Below are 27,965 nucleotides of genomic sequence, written 5' to 3'. Positions count from 1 at the left end.
TGCGCTCCGCGGGGCGGGGCTGGGCGGGGCGGGGTGGAGCCAAGGGGGCGTGGCCCCGCGGGGCGGAGCCTAGGGCGGGGCGGAGCGGGACGGCCGAACCCGGCGAGACAAGCGGCGGAAAAAGTGCCACGACTCCACACACGGCCGCGGCGGCGAGGAGGGACCGCGACCCGGCACGGGTGGGTAGGAGGCGGCGGCCACCCTCCCCTCTCCCCTTCCACTTCCACGCGGGGGGGGGGGGAGTCGCCCCGTGGGAGACCCCCACTACCAGGGGGACCCCCCCCCCAACACCCCCCACCCGCGGCTCCCACCCCCCCGCACTCCTGCTACTGTCAGCAGACGTGGAGCGGGGACACCCACACGCGTCCCCGCCGCCCACGCGTGGAAAAAGGGTGTCCCGCGTGGAAGCGGGGAAAAAGGGGGGGGGGGGGGGAATGGGATCCCGGGTTTGGGGTCTGGCCACGTTTGCGGGTGGGGGGGGGGGGGATGAATGGCCCGCGGCGAGGCGAGGGCGGTGCGGAATGGCGGCGTGTGCGGCCGGGGAGGGGAGGGGAAGGGAGGGGAGGGCGCCCGGTCCGCCCCCCGGTCCCTTTTTCCCCGGTTCTCGGTCCTCGACCGCCAACCCCCCCCACCCGGGACATCGCCCCCCCCCCCCCCCCCCCAGCCCTCCGAGCGGCGGCCTGACGAAATTCATTAATCTCATTAAGCGCGGTTACAAAAGGTCACCGCTCGCGGGCGGTTGTTCCTTATTTATTTTTATTTTTCCTTCACTAAGCCGCCCCCCCCCCCCTCCTTTGCAACAAAAAAATAAATCCCTCCCAGCACTACGAGACCCCCCCCAAAGAATACTGCAATACTGCAATACCCAAAGAATTCGGAAACAGGTCGGCGACCCCATAAACCTCCGGACGTCCCCCCCTCCGCCTCGCAACAACCCTGAGGTTTTTCCAAACTGGATGTCACCAACTTCCCGGTGGGTTTACCGGCAGGACGCCCCGTTTCTCGCCCCGCCGGGGAAATCGGTCCGGCGAGGAGAGCGTGCGCCTGCACACGTGGCCGGGCACGACGGAGGAACGTCTCCGCCTGAAATGTCAGCTTTCCTCTTCGCAGAAGCGATGGCAGCGGCCTCCCCTCGCCCGCATCGCCGGGAAATGGCTGGAAGGAATTGGGCGAGGCGGGCGAGGATGCGACCCTGGGATGCGAACCCCGAGCAGAAGCTGACGAGGGCCGGCCGAGGAGGGGAGAGAAAATTTTTAATAGCCGCTGCGGAGATTAAGTCAAGCCGCAGCTGCTTTACGGTGCTATTATGCTCTTCTCGTGTATATATGTATTTTTTCGGCCTTTTTTTTTTAATTCCAAGGCTTAGGAAGGGAGCTGGCAGCACCGCCAAGGGCCTCGGCTGCTGTTCCCACCGCACCGCAAGAGCTAATGGAGCGCTAAGACACGTTCAATTAAGTCGAGCTATAACTGTTGACGACCGGTGGCTGATCTGGAGTTGCTGCGTGGAGTAACACATGCTGCCGGGAGGCTGGAAATGCACAGTCACTTACGTGGAAAATGTATTTAAACAGAGGCTGCCGGGGACGCGGGCAGGATCTGCTGGCGGCACGCGGGCTTTTCTCGTTTGTTTTTAATTTTTGTCTCTCTCTATCGCAACAAGGCGGAGAGAGAAACTCCAGGAAAAGTATCTGGTGATTGTCTTTTATCTGCTGGCGGTGCTGCTGCCTTCTCCCGCTGCCGGGCTGCCCTGCTATCGGCAGGATCAGGCCTCCCCGTTCCCTCACCCTCACCCTCTCCCTCCTTTGTGCTGGCAGAACACTGTCCCCGGCCACGTCCCTGTCCTCGTGCCGCTTTTTGGCAAGGGAAGCTGCAGACCAGGGGCAGGCGAAGAGACGAGACTTTTATTTCTTTGAACCCGTAGGTGCTGCCTGCTTCTCACCCTGATGGCCCCGGAGATAGTTTTGCGTTTCGGAAATAGCCGAAATCTCAGCCTGGAAACTTGTGTGTTGGGTCAGCCAGCTTCGACTGACTTGTGTGTGTGTGTTTAGGGCGGGGAGAGCTTTTTACTGGGTTTTATTATTTTTTTTTAACCTGCTGGGAGGTGCTGTAGAGGAAAAGGAGCTGCAGGTGCTTTGCAAGCAGGCGTTGCTGCAGGCTATGCAAAGCCCGGCTGCATGAACCCAGTTCTCTCTTTCTCTGCCCTCCGACATCCCATCACCTCTTCTTCTGTATTGCTCTAACCTGAGATGCCACCTTGACACCACGGCAAAGCGCAAGCCTTGGATTGCAGGGGGAACAGCGTCCTGCTTGCAAAGAGCATCTTTTCCCATCTGCAGCACTTATCCAGACCAGGAGGCGATAACAGATATATTTTCCTTTGGCTGCGTAAAGAAATAAGGTTTCTGTAGTTCTTACAAAACCTGTCTCTTCCTTTGCTCCTGCCCAGCTGACGCTTGACCTGGCTGATTTAAACCAGGGTCGGTGGAGGGCCGAGTCGCAAAGATACTGAATTCCCGAGGATTTCATGGACGTGATCGCAGAGGGCAGGCAAGGCTGGAGAGGTGGGAAGGCTCTAACCTGATTTTTGACACTTAGCTGTCTCTGGCAAATGCACCCGGTGCCGTCACGCTGCGTGTGTGGGGGTTGGTTTGTCCTGGAAATTGTTTGGTGTTGAAAAACCAGCAAGGCTGAGTGCTTTACTGGTTTTGCTTCCTTAGGGCGAGTTGGACTTTTGCTCGGGGCAAACAGAGGCGACTGCACGTGCGGGGTGGCGAGGGAGGTCAGGTCTCCTGGGCTGTTACCTGGGATGTTGGGAAGTTTGATGGATAATGAGAAGAAGCCACAGGAATGGAAGAGTCGGAGCACAGCGTTTCATCTGGCTCCTTTACAGGAGAAGGCCAAGTGAAATACCAGTTGTCCATCTTATTCCTGTTCTGGCGGTGGTGAAAAGCTTTATCTGCGCAAGCTATTTCGGGGAAGGAGTTTGCGTATGGAGATCTTTGGTGATTTCCACTGTTTTGGCTGGATGAGGAGTAGAGGATGATCCTGCTCAAGAAGCTTCACGCAGGTAAACGTGCTCAGTGTCAGACGTGAACTTGATTTTTCGAACACGGACTCTGATAGCTGGTGGTGTCCCTGCACCCCTTAGGCACACAACCCTCTCCCAAAGCAGCCCGGGCATCAGATTGGAAAACGCTGTTGTAGGGACGAAGTCCCGTGGAGGACCAGAAGGTACAGAGAGGAGAATGCTGAAGTCTTCAAGCCTCTTCGAGGCTCTCGAGCAGAACCTCTATGTATGAAACTATCCCCTAGGCATCCACGAGCCGACAAGCAGCGATACCTTCGGTGCCCTGTTTTTCCGTGTCCTGGCTAAGGTTTTGTGCCGGGGGGGGAGTGCGGAGGGCTTCCCTGCCCAAGGGCAAGGCAGGCACGCTCCTGCCGCCGCGCTCGCGAGGGGGACTGGGTCTTGCTGTGGGAATCCAGGAGCAAACTTTCAGCCCGTCGAAGAGCGAAGACGGCAAGGTCAGGAAATGCCAAAGCAGAGCTTTGCTCCCGACGCTAACGCTGCGGCGCGGCGCTTCTTGCATTTATGCATCAGGAAGTTCCCGGAGAAAGACTTTTCCTTATCCCCCCGAATGCCAAAGCCAGCCTGGTTTGATTTGGTGGTAGCGTTACAGCCTGCCCGCGCCGTCTTCGCGCCGTCGGAGCGATAGGCTCTTCCCTGAACCCAGTTGTTGGACCGGTCCGTGCCAAGTCTCGACCGCAGGAGGAACTCTACTGGTAGAACTTGCTCCTTGGAGTCAGCGCCGGGTCTGCCAGGACCGGTCCGCGCCACAGGCTGTGGGACACGAGCCTTGAGACAGGGAGACCAAAGTTTCCCCGTGCCGTGATAGCACTGCAGGGAGTTATCGCTGCCTGGTTGGTATTTCTCACTCTTCATTTTGGATTTTCTCCCGGCACGCCTGTCCTTGGGGATTTCTCCCGTCCACCGTTGGGAGCTTGCGAATGGCCCGTGCGAGCATCTCGAGCTGCTTTCATGAGCTCCGGCTGCTGCGACGGCTCTTCCAGCAGGTCCACAGCTCCTCTAGGTTAGTGCTCTGGGCTGCTTTTTTCTCGTGTTGGTTTTGTTTTGCAGGGGCTTGTTGGGGTTTTTTTTCTTTACCTAGGAAGGACTTTAATGCTAATCTGCGTCGTTATCTCACCCTGGCTGTAAAGCCTGAGAGGAGGCAAGGTACAGGCAGTTTTTACTGCAGCGGGGCTGGGTGAGGCTGCCTGCGGGGGAGAGGGAGCGGGGGGCTCAAATACCCCTGCCTGTAAGGATTTTGGGGGGGGGGACAGCAACGCAGGGTGGGATGTGGGTCAGACAGAGGGCTCTGGCACCGCGTCCAGTACCGCCGTCTCGCCCACCTCACCGGTCTCTGTGTAATAACGCCGTCCTCTCTCAGCCATCCTCTGCGTGCTGGATGGCTCTGTAGCGGAGGTTTGGGTTTTTTGCCTCCGTTTCCATCCTCCGTGGGCTCCCTCCAGCTGCTTTTGGAGGTGGCAGTGGCAGCCGGTGCGGTTGGAGTGCGTTTGCCAGCGCTCGGTGATGCCCTTGCCCTATGCTGGAGCGGCAAATTTTTATCTAAATATGAAGCCGTGGCGGCGTGAGGTCAGGAAATGTTTATTTTTACCGATGTGTTGGGGTTGCTGGGCGAGGAACGTGGATCACCTTGTTCTGCCCCTAAACCGGCTCCTGGGTGTTTCGGTGTAGCCCTAAAACCAGCACAAGGTCGTGGGTATGTGTTCTCCAGCCCTACTTTTTATTTGCTGCCAGGGAGAGAAAATCCAGCCCTTTTCACCCTGCGGGTTAGGAATAATCTGTCTGTCCCGGTGGGGAACCATCCCAAAGCCATGCTGCCTCGTCAGAAGGGAATGACTTGGCACCGCTTACGCTGGGATAGAGCGGGCTGAGGCCGTTCAAATCCGAAACGGCCGGGGTGGATGTGAAATAGTGATGCCTGTAGTATCAGCTGGGATCTCGAACGGTGCCCCGGGGTAGAAGGTTGGCCCTGCCAGGAGAAGCTGGTTCCAGCTGGCGTTGGCAGAACCTCCTGCCTGCCAGCTCTCTCCTGCTTTGCCTGGGATGCTTGGAGAGGTAGGCAGGGAAAGCTGGGCTGCTGGGGAAAACATCCTGCCCCAGGCAGGTGGGTGTCTCCGGTGGGTGGGAGATGGCCGCTTTTGCGGCTCCATCCAGCTCGGGTGTTGGAGGAGATTTTTTTTCATTGCACTGTCACCCCCCCCTTCGCTGGACGAGGAGCTTTGAGCTGCAGATTCGGCTGCGCGTTCGCTGCGCCGGCTGTTCGAAAGGAAAAGGCTCCGAGGTCTCTCCCTGGGAGCACTGAGGTTTTGAAAAGATGCTGATCTCCTTAGTTTTATTCTTATTTTTGCCTCCTCCCATTCTAGCCCCTCCCTCCCTCCTCAACCCACAACCTCTTAAAGAGGAAATTTGATAATGTTTACAGTTAAGCGTGGGGATGGGAACTTCTGATAGCTGAGGACTTTCTGCATTTTCCTGATTACGTTTTGAAGCACAGTGATGAGAAACCGCAGCCTGGCACCTCCTGGAAAGTGCCCCTTTGCAGATGAACTGCCCGACTTCAGCATCCGGGGGTTCGTGAGCCGCCTCGGAGCGACACGTGGAGGTGATGCCTCGATGGGAGCAACGCGTGAGCGGGACAGCAGGGAAGAGATTGGCTTCGAAACTGAGGACAGGGTTCAATTAGCAATTAAGGAGAATGCAGATAGCAGCATCTTTCTCTGCGCGCGGTCGCACCCTGCCTGCCAGATCTCAGAGCAGGCGGGACGGTCTCCGCTGCTGCTCCGTGTGTTCCAGGTGGAGAAACTGAGGCTGGAGAGGAAGGTGGGAAGGACCCTGTGCCCGCTTTGCCCGTCAGCTAGTAGCAGAAATGCCACATCCAGCGCTCCCTTTGCAAGTCTCACTTCTTCCTGCGGGCACCTGTTGGGGAGATAATTAATGACCAGGCTTTTTTTTTTTTTTTTTTTTTTTTTTTTTGTAGCTTGAACTTATGACTTTTATTGGTGTTTGCATCTCAAGGAAATGGTTGTGACTTGGTTCTCTGTGTGGCGTCTGTCCACGCAGCGTTGTCGCTGAGCTGGTTCTCATCGCTGGGAGCAGCTACCCAGCAGGACGTGGTCACCGTGCGTCCTCCTCGCCGGGCTGGGCAGAAACCAGCGGTGCCACAGGGTGCAGGTGGCGAAGGGAAAAAGCCAAGGCTGCTGCAAGGCCGGGGAAAGCTCTCCTGTGCGTGCTTTCTCCTTCCAGGAGGATGTTTTATTCCGAAGTTGATAGCTGAACGTGCGGCTGGGTGCAATGAAAAGGCCAGGTGCTCCAGGGAGAGCCCGGGGACGCAGCATCACGCAACGGTCACGTAAAACCATCTCATTGGGCATATAATGGGTAGTCGCTCATGGCTGTCTCCGATCGCATCCCTTTTTTTTGCCTTCCCCCCCTCTTTGGTTCTTCTGGAGGTTGCTACGGCCAGTGAAATTAGTCGCTGCGGTATGACTGGACCGCATCGGCAACGTAGTGGAGGAGCACAAACTTGGGGGGGGGTGTAGGTAAATGGCCCTCACCAGGGGTGTGTGAATCTTGAACGTTTGTCTTTTCGGTGCGTGGTGGTGCCATTTGGCGACAAAAATGTCTATATGAAAATCCCTGCTCAGAGAGGCTGTTGCATCGTTTTTTTTTTTCCTCCCCACTAACTGTTGTTCTGGTGTCTTGCAGGCACAGAAGAATAAGGCAGGATGGATGTGTATGACCCTCAGACGCTGGGTGTTATGGTCTTTGGAGGTTTTATGGTGATATCAGCCATCGGGATCTTCCTGGTGTCCACCTTCTCCATGAAGGAGACATCATACGAGGAAGCCTTGGCCAAGCAACGCAAAGAGCTTGAGAAGACCCAGCAGCAGAAAGTAGAGAAAAAGAAGAAAGAGAAACCTGTTGAGAAAAAAGGAAAAGCGAAGAAAAAGGAAGAGAAACCTAACGGAAAAATCCCAGAGCAGCAGGTGGCTCAGGAAGTGACGGACTCTCCCAAGGATGTGGTTCTCGAGCCTCCTGCGGTGCCTGAGCCTGTAACTGTTGAGTCTCCGATCGCAGCGGTCTCAGTGGCCCCCCAGGAAAAGGAGAAACCTGCTCCGTCACCTAAGGAGAAGAGGAAGAAGGAGAAGAAGGTGGCAAAGGTAGAGCCTGCTCCTAGCCCGGTGTTGGCTTCGCCTCCTGTCAGTGTCCCTAAAAGTTCTCCCGTCTTGGAGGTGACCCCTAAGGAGGTGCCCGTTGTGGCCGTGCCGCCGGTTGGCACGCAGCAAAGCGCTCCGGTCATCAGCTCCGTCGCCATCAAGAAAACCGATGCTCTTCCAACCCATGAGGAGCAGAAGCATGATGGACCTGTCAAGAAGAAGGCTGCGTCCAAGAAGAAGAGCGAGCCAGGTAAGGCCAAATTCCTCTGCATGTATCCCCATCGAGAAAGCCAGCAGGGCATCTTGGTGCTGTTAAAACAGAGCTATCCCATTTTGAGATCTCTTCGTTCTTCTTCAGCGTTGGAAACGGGGCAGCTGTAGAAAGGCTGTCTCTGGTGAGATGGACCATGTGCGCCAAGGAAAGGGTGGGCTGAAAAAGCCTGTACCGGACTGTAGTTCTCCCCAGGGGGAAGCAGAGTTGAAGTCAAGATTTTCTTGACTTGTTTTCACTCTGTAATGTGTTGCCTCCTGCATCGGGTACCCCTGCTTGGTGCTTAGCTCCTTGGTCCAGCACACAGACGTTGGAGAGTTACAGGTTCTTCTCAGATTTGCTCTTGCGTTGTGGGTCTCTGAGCCGATCTGCACGCCGAGAATGAACGGGAGGTGCAGGTACCTGTCCTGGGAGAGGGGGCGGCTGCCAAGGTGCTGGACATCTGGGTGGAAAGCCAAGACAAGGTGTTTTCCCCCTGCAGCCCTGATTATTAAAAGCACACAGGAGCTCTACCGCTCTTCTTCTATGGGGAGGTGGGTCACTGCTAGAGTTTCCTCCTTCTTCAGTGGAGGTGAAAACCAGCCTGTTGGAGGAGAGAGGCTTGAAGGTATTTTATACTGCAGGGGATTGATCATAGGATAGTTAGAGGGAAGTAACCTTGGATATGTCACAGGGAAGGGGAAGCTTGCCCGTCATCGTTCATGCCTCACTTGATTGACTCGGAGATGGAAGAGATTAAAGAAGGTGGCCCTGAACTCTCCGGGGTGTAAATAAGGGTAGGGAGGGGAGAAACAGCTCTGTAGCTGCACTCTTGCCTCTCGTTGCACCAACGTGAACAGTCTGGGTTTTATTTTTAGTTAAGTGATAATTACAGGCACTAAAAATGCGAGTGCTTTCAGCCCTGTAGAAGTGTTCCCATATGGACACATGGGAGAAATCCCTCAGGTGTTCGCAAAGGCGTGACGTGGGGTGCATAGGTGTCATTTCTTTCTTTATTTACAAAAAACCCAACCAAACAAAAAGACACCCCTACTTGCTAGCCTTCTCCAGCACATCCAAACCTGGGCTGCTGGGTAACCTGGCAGTTTCCACACCCATGTTTTGGAAGAGGGTCTGCTACTTAGCAGGACATTTTGCGGCCGCTGGCCTCCGAGGTTGGGTTAAAACCCTTGTGTCTGCTCCTCTGAGGAAAGGATTTTTCTGAAGGCCATCTCCAGGTAGTGACGAGGTTTGAAACGGTTTAAGCAGCCGCCGCTGGAGGGTATCGCAGCGATGGTGTTGGGGAAGCTGGAGGTGGCTGGTTTCGCATGTGCACGCGGGGATGCACTTCTCTAACGCTGAAAAACACGGCCCTAAATCCAAGCTGTAACAGCTGAGGGAATGTGGACGGGAGATGAACTTTTAGCACTTGTTAAGTTGGGAGTTTTTCTGGCTGCTCCGAACATCCACCCCTTTGGGTATGAAGTGCCGATCCTGCATGTCTTAAAAGCCAAGAGTGATGTCTTAGCTGCTCCTGTGGGATTTTTCAAAGGAAAGCTCTCGGCGGTATTTGCTCCATGAATCTGGCTGCAGTTTGACCAAGGTATTGCGGACAGCCTTTCGGCAGCTGTGGTCTCTCCTCCTCAAAGGCAGAAGCAACAAATTATCCCGTGGCAGATAAAAATGGGTGTTCAAAATGTTCAAAGACACGTGCTCGGCACTGAAACAGATGGCAAACCTGACAAGAGCGGCTTGGGGTGTTTCTGTCTCGTGTGGTTCGGTTTTAGCCTCCTGCATCACACAAAAACTTACTTGCAAGTGGTTGACGCGTGCTGGGATCCCAGGTCGTTACCTGTGATAGCGGGAGCCACGCTCTCCCGTGAAACACGCGTGGGAAACGTGGTGTGGGGCTCCACGCAAGGACCATCCATGCCTCCCGTGTCCCCTCGGGTTTGAGAAGCGGCTCTTCAGACCCCTCGCCCTCGCTGTGCTTTCCCACGGCAGCTTTGCCGCGCAGCTGCTTCTCGTTTCGTCTCTTCCCTCGGCGAGGCGCGAAGTTTCCGACCTCGCAAACGGGCTCGGCGGCAGCGTACGCTTCCTTTTGCCACGGCTTGGCAGGTCGCCCCGGCTCCCTTTGCCAGCTGCGAGGTGGGGTTTGCGCCGTGCCCGCCTTTGCGCGAGGCTCGCTTGCGCAACGCCGCGCGGGAGACGGGCGAAATTTCGCTCGGTGGGTTCCTCCACCCAGTGGGACCGGGCCAGGGGATGTGATACACTGTCCTGCATCCATGAAAAAAGCAAAAAAAAAAAAAAAAAAAAATTAAAAAAGCCAAGCTCTTGGGCCCTGGTTGCACAAGACGGTGGGGCTGCCCCAGCTGCGCTGCTGGGAAGTGGTTGCTGCTGGTGAGACAGACTCTGCTGCTGCCAGGGCTTAGCGCTGCTGTCCTGAACCAGAAGCCAAGAGCAAACGGCGTGTGCTGGAGCTGCTAGGCTTTCCAGGGCTTTGCTGCTCTGTTGGTGTGGTGGGTTGACCGTGGCTGGCTGCCAGACGCCTACCCAGCCGCTCTCTCACTCCCCTCCTCGATGGGATGGGGGAGAAAATAAGATGGGGAAGCTCGTGGGTCGAGATAGAGACAGGGCGATTACTTAGCAATTACTGTTACAGGCAAACCAGACTTGACTTGGGGAAAACAACTTTAATTTATTTCCAATTAAAACAGATGAGAAACAGAGATAAAATTAAAACAACACCTTCCCCCCCGCCCTTCTTCCCAGGCTCAACTTCACTCCTTCCCTCCCGACTCCTCTATTTCCCCTCCCTGAGCGGCGCAGGGGGCTGGGGGCTGTGGTCAGTCTGTAACAGCTCCTCTCGGCCTCTCCTTCCTCTTCACACCGTTCCCCTTCCATGGGCTGCAGTCCTTCAGGAAGAGTCTGCTCCAGTGTGGGCTCCTCTCCCTGCTCCCTCCTCCTCCTCCTTCTTCCCTGGCCTTGCTGCTTGGGGGGGGTCCAAGCTCTCTGTTCAAGAGATCCTGGTGTTAACAGCTTTAGAGGCTTTGGAGCTACTGGAGTCCAAACTGCTTTTTCTTCTGAGATTTTTTTTAGGAAAATAAGCCCACTGGGCCATAGATACTGTGCAGGAACACCTAAACCACTGCTGCCACCCTCTATCCGTTGTGACCGTGTGCACTGTTGTCCTACAAACAGCATCATGGTCCCTGGTGCTCCTCGGCTTTCCCGGGTTAGCAGAGGGGTAGGGGAAGGGTTGGAGTCGTGTCATTCCCTTAGCAAAGAGCTGGAACAAACCTTCCTGGTGAAAGGCGGGAGATGACCGTGCTGCGTTCTGCATCACTGGCACCGCTGCATGGGGTGACGTCCCCCAGCAAGGTCGTATCACAGCGCGGTCCAGCTTCTGATGCTCCGCTCCCGGGCATTGGCAAAGCACGCCCAGCTCCTGCTGGGAATCACTCAGTTTGATGGAGGATGGAGGCAAGGTGGTGGGACCAGGAGTAGAGCCAGGCAGAGGTGAGAGCTGGCTCAAGAAGCAGACGTGTGCGGTGGGTGTCACCTCCAGCACTTCTCCTATTGCTTTCAATTAGCGAGGTCTCAACCTTGACCGTGGAAATCTCAGTGGGCGCTGCTTTGAAACGGCGGTCGTGGGGTTGAAGCCGACCGAGATGATGCTACTCAGCTCTGCCGCCAGCTTGAGCGGTCCCAACCCTTCCTCTCTCCTCCCTAGCACCCGCGGACTCGGACGGGCCCCTCTACCTGCCCTACAAGACGCTTGTGTCCACCGTCAGCAGCATGGTGTTCAGCGAGGGGGAAGCCCAACAGCTCATCGAGATCCTGACGGAGAAAGCGGGCATCGTCCAGGATACCTGGCACACGGTAGGGCTGCCGACGCCGACGTGGCCGCCTGCCGCCGGGGCTCTACCGAGCCTCGGGAGGTGCGGAGGGGAGGGAAGGTACCCTGGTTTTGGGTAGGCTGGCCCCAAAGGTCACTCTTGGGGACCGGAGCTGAATTTTTCCCCTGGAGCAGAGGGCAGGATCCCACCCGCGTGGGGTTGGAGGGGATGGGTCCGGTGATGGTGGTCCCCACTGATGTGCCGCCCCGTGCTGGCAGGCTACGCAGAAGGGTGACCCGGTTGCCGTCCTGAAACGCCAGCTGGAAGAGAAGGAGAAGCAGCTCGCCGCCGAGCAGGAGGATGCAGCCGCTGCCAGAAACAAGCTGCGGGAGCTGAGCAAGGTAAAGCACCGCGCAGCCCTCCCGGCATCCCCGGCGTGGGCTCCGCTCGTCGTGGCTCCCCGTATCTCGTCCCCCTTGGAGGTGAAGGCCAGGGGTTCTCTGGGCCCTTCAGCCTTTTGCTGTTTTCTCCCCAAAAAGGGGAGGAGAGCCCCGCCTGACCTCCTCGCCTGGGCCTGATCCAGCCCAGGGAAGCACCAGCCCAAAGAACCGCAGGGTAGTGCCTGTTGGCAGCCGCAGGGCAAGCAGGGGAAAACCCTTCTTGTAAGAAATTGCAGCTTTCTGCTGCTTTAGGGAGGAAAACAAATCCCTTCCCGTCTCTGCCCGGATCCCTTGAGCCAAGAAGGTGATGATCAGTCCCTTTTTAAGGAGCTTGATCCTACTTCCAGCCCCTGCTCCCCAACTTGGCCCCCTGCCTCCACCTTTTTTTTGGATGCTGAGGTCGGAACAGACCCCTGCCACGCTGGACTTGGCACCTCCTGCCTCGCAGCCCGTCCGTCTGCCTGCAGGCAGGAGAGGAGAGGGCGAAGCCGGCCCATGCACTCAGGTGCTGTGCTTAAATCCTTGCCTGTGCAGACTGCACGGAGCAGGAGCACGGTGTGGCTCAGCCGGCTAAAAGAGCATCCCTGCCTTGGTGGGGGGCGGAGGATGGTTTTGGTTTGGGTTTTGGTTTGTTTTTTTAATTATTTTCCTGCTTTGCCCCAAACTTTATGTGATATTATTGATCCTAGGAGGGGGGGAAGTAAAATCCCAGGCTGTCTTACTCCTTTCTCTTAGCTGGCTCAATGTAGAACAACAGTGGCATCCAGTGGCCGCAGAGCCCAAAACAAAATGCCGGAGGAAACGTAAGCGCTAAACGGGCATGGAGGCAGCTCCGAAAGGGCTGAACTTCTAAGTCTTCTGAGCTGGGAGGCCACTGGTTTCGCATCCCCTTAAGGCAGCAAAACTCGTATACTGGGGACTAACTGGGTGACTTGTCTCCTCGAAGGAACTGGCCGCCGAGCGAGCCAAAGCGGTGGCCGTGGAGGGCAAGTTGAAGGAGCAGCTGCTCGCCCGGGAGCGGGAGATTGCGGCGGTGCAGGCACGCATGCAGGCCAGCTACCAGGACCACGTCAGCGAAACGCAGCAGCTCCAGGGCAAGGTGAGCCCCACGTTCTGCTCCGCAGCTTCCCCCTCTGGCCGTGGGGCGGGTTTTGGTGGCAGTCGTGTGGTCTTTTGGAGAAGACCGAGATGGGTGAGGGGGACCAGAACCTCGGGGAGGGGGGTGAGACCCCGCGATGCTCCTGGACTGTGGTCCTCAAGGGAGAAGAGGCAGACGGGAGCATCCTCAGGGAACGTCGCATCCCTGGGGGCTGTCGGTACCACCAGACACCCCCTCCGGTGCTGCCAGTCCCTCTCGCTCATCGCGTGGGCTTCACGGGGAGAGCAAAGGGGCCGGCGGCGGCATTAACCCCTGTGGGGTTCCTTTAGATCCGAACCCTGCAGGAGCAGCTGGAGAATGGTCCCAACACGCAGCTGGCTCGCCTGCAGCAGGAGAACTCCATCCTGAGGGATGCCCTCAACCAGGCCACCAGCCAGACAGAGAGCAAGTAAGACCGGAGCGGGGGGAAAGAACCCGGGGCTGCCCACTGGAAAACCCTGGGGTTGGCTGTCCGTCGGGTTTGGCCACCCCTTTTCTTGAAGGTGCTTCTCCAGACAGAGGAGGGAGCGAGGAAGAGCTTGCCAAATGGCTTTTGCGGGGGGCTGGCAGGGGAAATAAGGATGTTCTTCCCAAGTGGAAGGGCAGGGGGGACCCTCTCTGCTTTGGGGTCACCTGTGCTGATGCTAGAGCCAGCAGACAGCGGAGGGGGGGGGAGAAAGGACCAGAAGGTGCCGTGGCACTTCCACCCCCTTAGGGGAGCTCGTACTCTCAAAGTGCAGAAGAAATGCAGATGGGAGCGATGCTGCAGAGAACCGAGACCTGCCCGGTGCCTGCAGAGCAAATAGGAGCTAGGTAGAAGAATTTCACACTCCTTTTTATAGAAAGTCTGAAATGGCTGGTGATTAACGGCGCTCCAATAATTACAGAGCGGACTCCAGCTGCTTAGAGCGCTTCCTCTTGTGTCTGGGAACACAGATCCTCGCGTCCTGTACTTCATGAGAAAGGAATGTCTCCTGTGACTGAAACGCGGCTTTTGTAAAGTGATTTGTCAGCTCTTTCCACCCCCTCCCTGAAGGACCAGCCGTGTCCCAGAAACAGGCGAACACAGCCATTGAGATGTTTCAAGTCCTGTATCGAGGTTTCCCCCCTAGGTAATATCAGAGATGCTCGACTGGCCTGCGGGCTAAAATAACCCGGCTTCTGTTGGTGCAGGCAAAACGCTGAGCTGGCCAAGTTACGGCAAGAGTGCAACAAGCTGATGAAAGAGCTGTCTGAGAAATCAGAGGTGCTGCAGCAAGAGGAGCAACAGAAAAAGAGCTGGGAGATCAAAGCGGCAGCATCCGAGAAACAGATCGAGCAGCTGCAGGTCAGGCAGGCGCCGGCAAACCCTCGCAGAGGTGGGGTGGGTGGCTAAATCGCGTGGGATCCATGGACTTTTGGCCATGGGAAGAGCTCGGAGGGATATGAGCATCCGTGGCTGGAAAGCAAGCTTGCCTTGCGGACCTCTTAATTGCCTCCCCCTCCGTTAGTTCGTCGCACGCGATGCGCTTTTTGTGGAGCATCACCAGCAACGCCCGGGGAGCACGATGCCCTGGTTGAAGCTGTTTTTCTCTCTCTACCTGTGAGGCTGACGAGCCTGGTGGGAAGGATTGGGGGGGAAGGCGAGATGCTGAACGCTGCTGGGTGGTACCCGAAGGCGAGAGAGACAACGCGCTGGCCCCCGCCAGACGTGGGTGGGTGCTCTCTCTCGACTCAGCTTAAAAACTGGTTTTTAAGCCCGTTGGCTCTCCCTCCTTGGTGCAGCAGGTAGAGCTTGTGGCTTTTTTGTTGTCACCGCGGTGTGGCTGGGTTTGGGGTTTTTGGGGGTGTTAAAGGACACGTCCCAAGCAGAACCTCTGAGCGCGCTGTTGGCAGAGGAGCGGCGATTCAAGGCAGGCTGTACCCGCGCAGGGAAGAGCATCTTCTAGGAGGGGGGATGCAGCGCTCCTGCTGCGATTCGGCTAAGCCAGGGGCTGGGAACATGGATCCCGGGTACCCCCGACCCGGGAACTTGCATTTTTTTCCCCCAGGGGTGGCAGACAAGGGTGAGGGATATGATGGATCCCTCCCTCACGCGCTGTGGTATCCGAATTGCTCTGGCCTCTTTACGAAAGGGCTACGGTGGCGGAGGACTTCATCTGCGCATGCCAAAATGGTTTTGTAGAGGTGCTACTAGAGCAAGGGGCCTTTGATATCCTTGCTTTTAATTTTTTGGGTGCTTGAGGATGCAGATCTCCTTTTGGTGGGCTGGTTTTGGCCCCTGCTGCTTTTGCGGGTGAGAAGTAAGGGGGGTGATGCGGGCACACAGCCGGCGTGAAGCCGCCTTCCTGTCTCAAAACACCAGCTTCTAGGCATGCTTTTAGGAGAACTTCTCCAGGGCTGTCAGCTTGCTGCACACCTTAATACTAATTAAATGAATCATACTAACTGGAGGACTTTAAAGCCAGTGATGTGTTTAAGAAGCTAGGGAGATCGTGCTCCATAGTAACACCTGGAGCTCTGAGCTGACAATACGGGGTCAAATCCTCAAAAAATGGAGAAGTCCTGCTTTCTTGGTGGTTTTGGAAGCATAACTCAGACAGAGGCAGGGCTGCTGATTCACCTTCTTCTGTCCCCTCCACGCAAAGCCACGTTTCTCCCTCTGCAAGGGTGCGACTCGTAGCCGTAATGCTGCTGCTTTGCAGCACCCTCCTCATCCTCCTCCTCTGCCTTCCCCTTCGAAGCGCCTGCCTTGGCCAGGCCTCTTCCTCGCTACTTTCTAAGATGGAAAAAAAAAAAAAAAAAAAAAAAAATTCTTCCCTGGCCCAAACCGCACAGAAAATTCCTCCGCGTGTGGAAACACGTGGTTGGGTGTCTCCGTCCTGCTAAGCACCGTGGCAGTACCTCTGCCTGCTGGGCTGGGGCTGTGCGTTAGGACCAGAGCTTTAAGAGGTTTTTCAGAGCTTAGCTCTCCGGAGAAGAGGATGGCCGTGGTCTTGGCCCAGAACCGAGACGTTCGGGTGTTGTCTGCTTCCCACTTGAGGGCTGGCAAATGATAAAACGTGAGCACGAGGCAAGATGCTTCATGCACAGGGGGAGCGTGGGGGAAGAATGACTTAAGCCCCCCCAAAGCACAGCTTAAGAGTAACGTTATGTGACATACGGAGCTTTGCTTCAAGTTGGCCGGGGTGCCTGGCACGCCACGGAAAACTTTCTTTTCCTGCCGTGCAGGCTTCCCAAAGGGAGATAGAGGCGACGCTGCAGAAGAGGCTGGACGAAGTAAGCGACGAGCTCCGCAAAACCCAGACCAGCTACAAAACCTTGCTAGCAGACGCCGAAAAGGCCAAAGGCCAGCAGCAGAGCATTTCTGGTGAGGACCTTGGGTGGGCGCAGGGAGAGCTGTGGGGCGGGTGGGGTGCTTGGTGGGGCTGGTCGGGGCAGGACAAGGAGACCCGGGGATGAATTAGGCTGCCTGGTGTCGGTGTGAGCAAGACGTGGGACCGGTCCGCGGTCCTAGGATGCCGCTCCAATGCCTCTCTCCTGTGCTGTCCTGCATCCCTGCCTGCCCTTTCTATGCCTCCTGAAAGCATCCGCGGCCAAGGCTTCTTTGGCCAAGAGTCCCGCTTGGGCAGGGCAGGGTGGGGAGTCTCCAAATTTGTTTGCACCTACCTTACCACGTTTCTTACCCTTGCCTCCGACAGAACTGCAGGCCAAGCTGCTGAGCTCCGAAGCGGAGGTTAAAAGCAAGTTGCTGGAGCTGGACAACATGAAGGGAAAACTGCAGGATGCCAGCTCGGAGAATACGAAGCTCCTGGAGAGGATTAAATCCATCGAAGCTCTGCTGGAGGCAGGCCAGATGAGGGAGGCGGAAAAAACCAGAGACTTGCAGGTCGCGTGCTCGTTTATTTGGGGCGGGAGGAGGAGAGGGGGTTACGCCGCTCAAGCAAGTGTTTTTGCACTGTGTTAACACAGTACCTGAGTTATCTTTGCTGTGGGATGCCACAGAAAGGGCTGACCTGCATCACGTGCCTAGGACAGGTAACGAAAGTGCTTTTTCTCTTCCAGGCAGCCAATGAAGCAGAAATGAAGCAGCTGCAGTCCAGGTGGGTCTAGGTGCACGTGGAGACCGCTACGGCACCTCCAGCTTGCTGTCCGTGTGTCCCGGGCTTCCCCGGGTGCTGTGGTTGAGGGCTTCCTGCCCTCTCCATTAAGCAGGCTTGGGGACTAGAAAGCTGGGAAGACAAGGTCAATCCTAGCCAACACAGCTGTTTCAAATATTAATTGACTCCAGCGCTGGCCCCAAATAACAGCCAGTCCGTTCTGAAAGTGAGACTGTAATTGCTGGCAGGCATGTGGAGGCTGACTGGTCCTGTAGAACAGGAGGTTCTGGTCGTGCTGGTGCTGGGGGTGGGATGTCTCTGAGCCAAGCTGTTGCTCAAAGCTGGGCCAACCAAAGGAGGCTTTTGGGGGATGTTTCCAGGTATCTCCAAGGATGGAGATTCACCGCCTCTCTGGGTCCCCGTTCCAGTGTTTGACAATCTCTTCCCCCCTCCCGGTGCCAAAAGGTTTCCTGGCGTTTAGTTGGAGTTTCCCAGGTCATGACTTGTGCCTGGTGCCCCTTCTCCATGTTCTGGGCACCTCGGAGAAGGAGAAGGCTCTGCATTGGGGGAGGATTTCTCAGATGCCCCCACTGCCAGCGGGCATCCAGCATTCCTCTAAAGGAGGGCAGCTGTTCAGTTGTGCTGGTACCCCAAGAGTCTTGGGTGGTTCTTGTCAAGGACCTGAACCTTCCTTGGTCTGCTCAAGCTGAGGCTCCCTTTAGGGCGGATGGTGGCTCTGAGGGTGCGGAGGGAAGCTGCAGGCTCTCGGGCATCTAGTCAGCAGCCCTGATTTATGGTTACTCAAGGTAGTAGGATGATGCTTTCAAAATGCAGAGCTGTGGGCTATCTCAGCCTAACAAACCGTGGATGGCAGTGTGTCGGGAGCAGTCCCAGTTGCGTAAGCCAGAATTTTGGCGTTTGAATCAGGTTACTTCTTCCTTTTGTCCTGGGTATGCAGCCAGCCAGCTACTCGCTTGCTTGTTATTGCTGATAAGCCACTAGAAAACTAGATCCCACTCCAGCATTGCCATGGCTGTGGTTTTTAGTCCCACTCCCTCCTCCTCCCGCTGTGTGTAGATCCTGGAGCAGACCGGGATAGGAAGGGCTGTGATCCCCTTCTCGACAGCTCGCTACCCGGGAGGGAGGTGGATGCTGAGACTCACTCCTGCATCCTGCCCTTCCAGGCTCCAGGAGAAGACGGACCAGCTCTCGTCCTTGGAAAGGGAAGCCACAGAGCTGCGGGAGGCGGTGGAGCAACAGAAGACGAAAAACAACGTACGTGAGTGAACTGGGCTCACAATTTTTTCCTCCAAAACCCAGACCTCTGGGGTTTGAACGACAACCCATCGTCGTCGGCTACTGACGGCTCCGTGGTGCGGCCAGAGGCTCTTCCAGGCCTGTGGAGCACCGGAGGCATTGCTTTCTCTGCCGGAGAGCAGGAATGCCCCCCGGCAGGCTGCTCTCTGCTCCTTATCCCTCTACTACAAGGTGGTATCAGTTGAGTATCAAGGAGGCAACCTTGCAGCCCTCCACTTGGCCTGTGTCCTCTCTCGGAAGCTCTAAGCATCCTGATGGCTGCTTCTGGAGCTCCTGCCTCCATCCCGCTCTGCTCTGCTCCCTCGAGGCCACCGCCTGAGCGATGCGATGCGCCGGGCCGCTGCGAGGATGGAGGGGAAAGGGGCGCGCGTGGGCGGTGGGATGGAAGACCCTCGACACAAGCAACGGGCTGCCGCCCGTTTTCCTGAGCGGAGGCTTTGAAATCCTCTGCAGTGCCAACAAGCAGCTTGGTGGCCTTCGGCTTATTGCCCTCTGTGTGTGGTCTCGGCAGGACCTTCGTGAGAAGAACTGGAAAACGATGGAAGCGTTGACCGCAGTGGAGAAGGCGTGCGAGGAAAAACTACTTGCTGCTACAAAAGCAAAGGTGAGACCGGCGTTTCTCTCCGTCGGTGATGCCCGTGTTGTAGGGGAAACGTTCAGCCTCCCCACGCCACCAGAGATGTTTGCCCTGGGTTGTCTGCCTCCTCCTGGGCGCAGTGCTGACCCAACCCTCCTGCCAGCTTCTCCAAAGTTTGTCTTGAGGTGCCGTGTATCCACGGTACAGGTCATGGTCGGGGAAGCAGGAGGATGGGTGACTCGGGAGGGACGTTTTTGTGGTTCTCAGCGGCAGCAGTTTTCTCTGTTGGCTGGTTTCCCCGTGCCAGCTCACCCTCTTAGGCACGGTAAAGCAGGACTGGGAGGCCAGCAGGCACCCAAAACCTCCATCCCATGCCAGTTTATCCCTCTCACAGGAGGAGCTGGCCCAACAGCTGGACGCACTCCAGACGCGAACCAAGCAGACGCTGCTCTCTGCCCTGCCCGGAGTCACCGTGTCCTCGCAGCAGGTGGGCACGGGCTTTCTCAGACCCCTGGAGAGCCTCGGCCGTGCGGGAAGGACAGGCATCTAAGTGTCCTTCTTCTTCCCTGTCCTCTTTTTTCAAACTCAGGATTATGACACGTGGCTACAAGAGTTTAAGGAGAAGACCATGTACGTGCTAAAGCAGCACACCATTACAACAGAGGCACCAGTAAGTGAAGGGGCTGGAAAGCGTTGAGGGAGTCCTTGAGGCTCCCTTCAGGACGGGTGGTGGATCTGAGGGTGCGGAGGGAAGCTGCAGGCTCTTGGGCATCTAGTCAGCAGCCCTGATTTATGGTTACTCAAGGTAGTAGGATGATGCTTTCAAAATGCAGAGCTGTGGGCTATCTCAGCCTAACAAACCGTGGATGGCAGTGTGTCAGGAGCAGTCCCAGTTGCGTAAGCCAGAATTTTGGCGTTTGAATCAGGTTACTTCTTCCTTTTGTCCTGGGTATGCAGCCAGCCAGCTACTCGCTTGCTTGTTATTGCTGATAAGCCACTAGAAAACTAGATCCCACTCCAGCATTGCCATGGCTGTGGTTTCCGCGTTTCTTTTCCTCACCTCTCTCTCCATCGCTTCCCTCTCCTTTCAGGATTCAGCACTTAAATTAAAAGAGGCGGAGGAAGCGCAAAGCACTTTACAAGCAGAATGCGAGCAGTACAGAGCTATCCTTGCAGAGACGGTAAGTTGCAGCCCTTGGTGCTGCATCGGTCTTCTACTAGAAATATATTGTGAGAGGTCTCCGTGCAGCCCAAGGCTGCCTGTGGGCTCGCGGTGGGCATCCCACAGTATGTTGGGGGGGCTGCCGTGTAGATTATTTGCCAGTGAGACAGGAGAAGTGGAAAAACCTGAATTTCTAGAGCTCTTCGTCAGCCTAATTGTGTTGGAAACCTTCCTGGTGGTGGTGGGATGTGGAACAGTAAGGGCTCTGCTGAGCAGGGAACCAGAAGCCCCTAGACCTACCTGGGGCACCTAATTCTGTCACCAATGCTTTGGCCCAAAGCCTTGGAGAGGCGTCGGGTATGCGAAAGCTTCCAGCCCTGACGGTGCTCGGCTCGGGAGGGCTGGAGGAGGTTTGGACCCAGCTGAGGTTTTGCCGACAGGAGGGGATGCTGCGAGACCTGCAGAAGAGCGTGGAGGAGGAGGAGCAGGTATGGAAAGCAAAGCTCACGGCGTCCGAAGAGGAGCTCCAAAAGGTGAGTGTTCGGGGCACGCCTGGCTTTGTCGCTTGTGTGCAAAAGGCTGGTGTTGGCTATAAATCGGATGGCAACCTTTGCTGTTCCTGCCAACCTGGAACTCTGAGACACGGGGACTCTCCCTTCCTCCCAAAATCCACCCCCCCCCCGTCACTAAACCAGCAGACAAGCCCACCTCAGACAGGAGCTAAGCCTCTCTCCTCCTCGAGCCCCCTTTCCCACCTGATGTGTGCCTAGACCCTGCCAGTGGAGCAGGAGGAATACTTGCAGCTCCCCGGTTCAGGCGCGCTCGTTGGGAAACCACGTCACGGCTTCAGCAATCCGAGCTCCGATCCTTGGCAATCGGGCTGAGCCCTCCTGGTGGGCGCTGGCTTGACGGGACGAGAGCACGTGCGGGGCTCTCGGACTCCCATTTTCAGAAGAACTTGGCTTGCTCTCAAAACCCGGGTTAACCTTGGCGTTCCTTGAGCCTTCAGAAAGGAGCTGAGGTCCAAGGCACGTACTGCACATAGTTTGGGGTCCAGCTGTCTGTCTAGCTCTGGGTACTGCTCTTCCTAGTTAAAAAGCCAGCCGGCAGCTGCCAGACAGCCGTGGTTGCCCAGGATTTTGGTGAGGAGCGTGTTTCGTGAGCTCTCGTGACTTAGCTGGAGCCTGGGAGAACTTGGCTGGCCGTGCCTTTTCTGCGCAGCGGACTTAAATTATCTCCCCCCTCTTGAATGCAGAACTGAGATGAAGCTACTTTCTTTCCCCAGTCTGGCTACTCCCCGTCCATCAGATGGGTTTTTGAAGTTAACTGGGGCTGCAGGGAGGTGGGGGAGCTCTGGTACAAGAGATCTTTGATTTCTCGGCCCGTTGCTGGGGCCGGTGTAGGTTTGCGCTGGGATGACGTGGCTGCCGGTGGTGTGCTGGCAGCAGGGTGTGCGTGATGGGATGAACGTCTGGTGGCTAGGGCAGGTCCCAGAGCAGTCCTGCCTCTCTGTGGAGAAGAGATGAATTCCTCCTTTCTGAAAAATGCAGCAACCGTGGAGCCCTCTTCAAAAAGCAGTCCGGGTTTAAATGCTAAACCCCAAGCTTTTTCTGATAGCTTGGCTTCGCTTCATAGCAAAGCCCATGACGCCTCGTCGGAAAGTCTACCTTGCTGCTTCCAAACCAAAGGCGCTTTCGGTAGGAAACTTGCAGCGAGTCTGATGCCAGTTTCTCGGGTGTTGAAAGCTGACTGCAGCCAGCTGAAGTCCAGCAGGCAAAAGCCGTTACCTTGCTCCACGATTTACAGCCTGGGCTTGTTGGACTCGTCCTCCCGGGGAAGAGGAGCTCCTGCCCTGCAGGCTGTGGAGCTCCGCTTTGGTGTCAGGTCTTTTCCGCACTCGGGTACGGGATGAGGTGGGAGTGAAATACTGGCCGGTTTTTAGTTGAACGAAAGATGCTCAGTCTCCACGTGAGACGCCGTTCACCGACCTTCTCTAATCCTTTCTGGCTTAGTCGCAACTTCAGCTGAAATCCCTTGAAGACATGGTGGAGAAGTTGAAAGCAGATCTGCAGAGCACAGATCAGGTAAGGGGTTTTGGGTACGGGGGAAGGTCCCCGCGCAGGGGCCAGAGGGATGCGCGCTGTGCTTGGGCTGAGTCGGGACCCATCTCCCGACTTGCCCTGGGGAAGGCAGCCTTGGACCAGGGGATGTTTGGGATGTGGTGGACCTCGATCTCAACCCCCTCCTGCTTTCCTCCCTTTTAATCCAGCTAAAGGAATACACCTCTCTTCTGGAAACGCAACTGGAAAATCACTTGGAGACAGCCAGCTCCGAACGCCAAAACTACACAAAAGAAGTTGAAGTCGTAAGTGTGGCGGCCGTTACCTTCTTAAACGCTTTTCTTCTGAGCCTGACTTACCACCCCATCCGCGTTTTGGGGATTTGGGGAGCGCCCCGGGGATCCGTAGCTTTGCAAAGCAGGAGAAAACACACAGAAGTGTTTGCTCCGGTCTGGGTTGTAGACACCGAAAGTCAGGAGATGGGACAGGGAGATGCGTATGGAGATGCTGCCCACTGCTCCTCGGTAGCCTGTGGGATTTCTGTAATGCAGGTGGGATGGAGCTGTCTCACGGTTGTCTCTCTGAGCAGGCATCAGCAGGCAGGTTAGCAAGTGATGCCATCGTGGCCTCTTTGAGAAGATGTTGCACCCTAAAAATACTTCCTTGGGCCAAAGGGCTCCAAAACCAAGTGCATAAATGGACTTTTTTTTTCTTTCTGTTCCTCCTCGACAGTTGAGGCAGCTCTTATCAGAGTCCCAGGAGCAGCTGGAGGCAGCGAAGACAGAAACGCAGAAGCAGAGCAAAGAGCTGGCCTTGGTAAGGGGGAACCCCTGGAGCTGCCCTGCTGGGACCTCACTGGGTCTGGGGCCAGTTTGCAAACCCAGCTGCGGGGCTGGCATCCTCCCCACCAGTTCGGGGAGGAGAGGAAGGCACAGCCAGCGCACGGGGAAACCTGGTGCTGCCAGGCACCAGACTGATCCGGCTTTCCGAGGGGACATTTGAGACCCAGGAGGAGATTTTTATTCACTTGCCTTTCCTCCCGTGATGGGAAAGAAGGGAGCAAGGCTTGCACAAGCTGGCGTGTGGCTGAAAAACCCAGCTGTCCCACCGCTGGACACTGGTGTATGGGTTTGGGGGCCTTAAGCATCCATCCATCCATCCATCCACCTCCGATGGGAGGACGGAGGCTGTGCAGCCCATGTGTAGGGGTTGCTCAGGGACCCGAAGGATGGGGCTAGGTTTCTGCAGGTAAGTGGGGGAGAAGACTGGGATATAGCGCCCGGAGAGCTAACAGACCTGCCAAGAGCATGAGGGCTTTTGTTTTTAAATCCATACTTTGATTGTGAGAGGCTCAGGAGATTGCTTTTAAAATCCTCGGCAGCACCGCTGGCTCGCAGAGCCGCTCGGAGCGGAGCAAGCCGGGAGTACGGTTTCCCATGGGTGCTGTGACTCTTCCCAGCCTTGCAGCTGCTACGATGCAGCCCCTCGCTCTCGAGGGAACGTGGCGCAGGGTCATCATTAGCCTTAATCTCATTAGACGGGCAGGCGGTTGTAAGTGTGGAAGATATTTGTGTTCCTCCAGCGACCTTCCCTTTCTTCTGGCCAAGGGACGCCGTTAGCTTGCAGCTTGACTGCTGCTGCTGCTGCGATGCAGGATGGAGCCCTGGTAGATGGAGTGGGGGGGATTTAATTGGGGTGGTGTTCAAGGAACTGCCTCCCCAGCCATCCCAGCTGTGATCGATGGCAAAATGGGGTCTGCCAGCCTGCCTCGATCGCTTTATCGAACACCTGGGCTATGGCAGCGCAAACCCTCAGCGGTGGCTTTAAGCCCAGGTGCCGAGCGATCGAAGAAGAGCAGACGAGGCACGAGCTGTCGTGCCTCAAGCTGCCCAGGTTAGGTACCACCATCCCACATCCAGCAGAAAACGAGGCGGTTTTCCAAACATTTCAGCTTGCGTGCAAGCAGAAAAGGCCGGCAAACTTTATCTACGGGTCCTTGTGGGTCTTGCAATGGCTGCGGTGCGGGGATGTGTAACTGAGCCAGGCTTGCTGGTCCTCCTCCTTCCAGGTCAGGCAGCAGTTGAGTGAGATGAAGAGCCGTGTACGGGATGGAGAAGTAGTGGGGTTACAAGCTGACCCAAGCGAGCCTGCGCCCCTCGAGGTTAGGGTGGTGAGACCGCTGCCCGTGGAGGCACTGACCCTTAACCGTGTCCCTTGTCCCGTCTCGCCGTCTCTAACCGCATGGAGAACCGCACGTGGCTTTGCTCAGGGCTGTCGCGGCCGTGTCGTCTCCCGTCCTGTGTGTGGTGGTGGTGGGGGAAGCCAGCCCCCCCCCCATCCCTTCAACCGTGCATCCTATTCCCACTGGGAACGGGAATTTCGCCAGGCTGTTCCCCTTGGGAGCCCTCCGCCGCGGCATCGGGCCGGCAGGATTTTGGGGGAGGCAGGCAGGGGATGCTGCAACGTGGCCACGAGACGAGGCTTCTCATCCCAAGTCCCAACTGGCGCTGCCCGAGGAGCAGGCAAAATTTGGCAAGCCCCGGGCTCACCATCGGCATCCTCCCGGCTTTTGTGCGGAGAGGGGATGCCGGTACCTCTTGCCCTTTGGTGCCCTGGGGAAAGCTTTGGGTTTCATTTCTTCTGCCTAGCCCATCTTTCTTGGCGATGTCCCTGCTAGCGCCTCTCTTGGGTCTTTTTTTAAATTTTATTTCTGGGTGTTTTCCCCTTTTCTCAACACAGTTGAAAACCCAGCTGGAGCAAAATGAAATGCTGGTGGAGAAGGAGCAAGTGCTGCGGCAAAAGCTGGCGCTGGAGCTGGAGGAGGTAGGTGCGGGTGAGGAGGATACAAGGGTTCGCAAAGCTTTTATGGGTTCTTGGCTGCTAGTGAAGCCCAAGAATTAATTTGAAGAATTAATTTGAAGGTTTTTTCCCCATCCCTGTCCGCATCTCGGACATCGTCGCATTCCCTCACCCATCTGAAGAACTTCTTGCAGCAGCTGTGCTAAAGCCACGAGGCATTGCTGGCCCCTCGCGTTGCCCCTCTCCCAGTCCCCCCGTATTTTTTACAAGCTCTTTCCCTTGAGGGTTTTAGCTGGGTTTCATCCTGCTTCTGGTGAGAAATGCCATCTCCCCGGTGCAAGCTGGCTCAGCAAAAGCAACGCGTTGTGTTTAGCATCCACCCGACCGACAGCATCTCTATAACCTAACTCTTCACCGGAGGCAAACCCACTGGGGACCACGGGCTGTACGGGAAAGGATGCGGGAGATGCCTGTCGCTGTTAGCTCGTGTGATTTTTTTGACTATGTCCCCCCCTTCCAGGCCCAAAGGTCAGCGTGCGGTTTGCAAGCAGAGCTGGAAAAGCTGAGACTGGCTGAAAACGCAGCAGCTTCAGACACGGAGGAGGCCCAGCATCTCAAGGTGATTTGGCTGCCCTGCTGTCTTGTGCTTTGGTGTTCAGCCGAGACAGCAAAAGATGCGTCCGAGCGGGGCTAAGGGCGTGATTTATCGTTTTGGGGGGATGGAGGGGTAAGGTGGATGGTTCCCCTGCCTGTAGCTCCTTACCTGGGGCTGGCCGTGAGCTCCAACGTGGCTAAAGGACAACAGGGTGCGAGTCACAGCCCCTTCAGCCTTGTTGGCCAAGGTAAGGGCGATGCTCTGAGCAAACGCTCTCCCAGGCTGGGCTTTTCACCTCTTGGGAAACCGTTCTGCTCCCGTGAGGTCGTCTCGGCCCGTGGCATCGCTGGGGAGCTGTAGCTGATGGGGTGACGCTTGGTGACCCTGGGGAGGGAGCTGGGTGCTCCTCTGGGTCGTGGCCACCGAAGCGGTTGGGTGCAGACCCGAGGTGACGTTTTGGAGGGGGGTGAAGGTCACCAGATGGCAAAGGGAGGCTCAGGCAGATGCCTTCTTTTGACTCCCACGTAGGAAAGACTTGAAAAAGAAAAAAAATTAACAAAGGACCTGGGCCAGGCAGCAACCAAACTACAGGAGCTACTGAAGGTTACCCAGGACCAACTGGCCAAAGAGAGAGAAACGGTGAAGAAGTTGAAAGAACAGCTTCAAGAAACGGTACTTGCGGTGGCCACGGCCATCCCTCCCCTTGACGCTGTCGGGCAGTGGTTTAAAACCAGAGGCAAGGTGGCCCTTGCTGCCAGAAACCATCTGCGTGGTTTTTGGGAAGCCCTGGGACCACGCGAGATGGTTCTCCCTGCCCAGAAGGCAGGACCCAGCCCATCTGTGAAATGCTTTGATGGTGAGAATAAGGTTGAGACCCCGTTGAATAACCCACGTGTGTTTTCCTTCTCCAGGGGGAAGAGGACAGTTCGAAGGAAGGGACCTCAGTTTGACAAGTCTGTGACCTAGACCTTGCCGTTCAACTTACCAAAATGCCTTACACATTCCTAAAAATAAAAATATATGCTGAATTTACTGTAGATAAAAGATACAAGACATTAGTGACCCAAAACCTAGTTTTGAAACTTAAAAAAAAAAAAAAAAATACAAAAAAACCCCAAACCCCAATCAGTAAACACTGCAGGCGTACGTTTGTAAGAAAATCTTCATACTGTTTTGTACAACCGTTCGTTTCCCCGGGGAGCCGCTCCGGCTGCGTCGGGGCAGGCGCTGGGGCTTCACCCTCCTGTCGCGGCAGAACCCACGAATGTGTGAAAAGGGAAGACTGTGTTTGTACATCAACCGGTGCAATTATTATTATATTTTTCTTTTTTTTTTTTTTTTTTTTGGAGTGAAAGAAGTGTGAAAGCAAGACCCACCATGGAAGGAAGCCTCTCTTTGATGGGTGGCTCTTGGCACGTATCCTTTTGTGTACTTCTGGGTGTCAGTACAATTAAAATGACGTAGTGAAAAGAGCTTGTCTTTGCTTTAGTTTTCTGGGGTTTGGGGTTTTTGTGGTGGTTTTTTTGTTTGGTTTTTTTTTAAAGTTTGCAGGCCAGGCAGGTCTTTGGGGTCACTGAAGAAGGACCCTGCTTTGCCCAGGAGCAGATCCTTTATTCTCCCCCTTCCTTGCTGTGCTGCAACAGCCATCCCCCTCTGGGTTTTTTTTTTTCCAATATAAAAGGAGAGAAACTTTTCCTTCCAGACGCCTGTGTTTTCACGCTGGCGGTGCACGCCGAGCTCCTCGAGGGAGCATCGCACGCCGCGGAGGGTGTCATTGCCGTGGGGTCCCACCGAGCATGGGGACGGGGCACAGTGGGGTGACCCACGCCAGCCCAGTGGGGACCGTTCCTCCTGCTTGCTTTAACCTCCGCGCTCCCCAGGAATTTCGTCCCTCTGGGTGTTTGTTGTGTGGTGGTCGTGCTCAGTCACTGCCGGGCTCTCCAGCCCTCTGCTCTCCCCTTCTTGTGGGTTTCTGTTTTAATTTTTTTTCCTTTTTTTGTTCTCTTTTTTTTCTCTCTTTTTCTTCCTCTTTTTTTTCTTTTTTTTTTCTTTGTTTTTCTTTTTTTAAGCTGGTTTCTTAGGAAATGGCAGAGGCCACGTGACAGCTCGGTGCCTGTCTCCCCACAATAAAGCTGCTGAGCCCAATGCTGACATCAGCAGGATTTAAGGGGGCTGGAAAAAGGCCCCCGAAGCACTTGTTCCCTCCAGAGTGTCCAAAAAGTCAAGCCCAGGAAGAGGGATGAGGGTCAGACCTGCCTCCATTTTGTTACTGGGGAAGGCAGTGTGCGCTCAACCTCTATATTAGACACCAGAGAATCCAGGCAGGCAGAACTGGGCAGACACGTGTCCTGTCCCCACCCCCAGCACTGTGGCTTTTAGGGCCGTGGTGGAGAAGGGATGTGCAAATCACACAAGGGGGTGTGTGTGTCTGTCCCCCATCTTTGACCAAGCTGAGACCTCACACACTCAT

At 56.0% G+C, this 27,965-nt stretch overlaps 1 protein-coding gene across 2 annotated transcripts; it reads left to right on the top strand.

The window, feature by feature from the left end:
- Positions 1-64: 64 nt before the first annotated feature.
- Positions 65-27,762, top strand: RRBP1 (ribosome binding protein 1). Of its 2 annotated transcripts, XM_075042402.1 has the most exons (24): positions 65-179; positions 6,788-7,489; positions 11,223-11,371; positions 11,607-11,729; positions 12,715-12,867; positions 13,197-13,315; positions 14,080-14,233; positions 16,117-16,255; positions 16,587-16,774; positions 16,951-16,988; positions 18,170-18,260; positions 18,814-18,906; positions 19,274-19,366; positions 19,469-19,549; positions 19,971-20,060; positions 20,482-20,574; positions 22,054-22,125; positions 22,311-22,406; positions 22,834-22,917; positions 24,170-24,262; positions 24,841-24,924; positions 25,421-25,519; positions 26,024-26,167; positions 26,407-27,762. In XM_075042402.1, the coding sequence occupies exons 2-24, from the start codon at positions 6,808-6,810 to the stop codon at positions 26,443-26,445; spliced, it is 2,997 nt and encodes a 998-aa protein (XP_074898503.1). In that variant the 5' UTR covers positions 65-179; positions 6,788-6,807; the 3' UTR covers positions 26,446-27,762. The 2 variants fall into 2 exon arrangements, with proteins under 2 accessions (XP_074898503.1, XP_074898504.1); XM_075042403.1 differs by lacking the exon at positions 24,170-24,262.
- Positions 27,763-27,965: the final 203 nt, after the last annotated feature.

Source organism: Buteo buteo, chromosome 12, assembly GCF_964188355.1.
Source record: "Buteo buteo chromosome 12, bButBut1.hap1.1, whole genome shotgun sequence".
Taxonomy (NCBI): domain Eukaryota; kingdom Metazoa; phylum Chordata; class Aves; order Accipitriformes; family Accipitridae; genus Buteo; species Buteo buteo.
This window is presented reverse-complemented; position numbering and strand designations above follow the sequence as displayed.

Coding starts and splice junctions, on each gene's coding strand:
- RRBP1 (XM_075042402.1), top strand. CDS start 6,808: ATGGATGTGTATGACCCTCAGACGCTGGGTGTTATGGTCTTTGGAGGT. Junction 14,234..16,116: donor AACAGATCGAGCAGCTGCAG/GTCAGGCAGGCG, acceptor CCTGCCGTGCAG/GCTTCCCAAAGGGAGATAGA. Junction 18,261..18,813: donor AACAGAAGACGAAAAACAAC/GTACGTGAGTGA, acceptor TGGTCTCGGCAG/GACCTTCGTGAGAAGAACTG.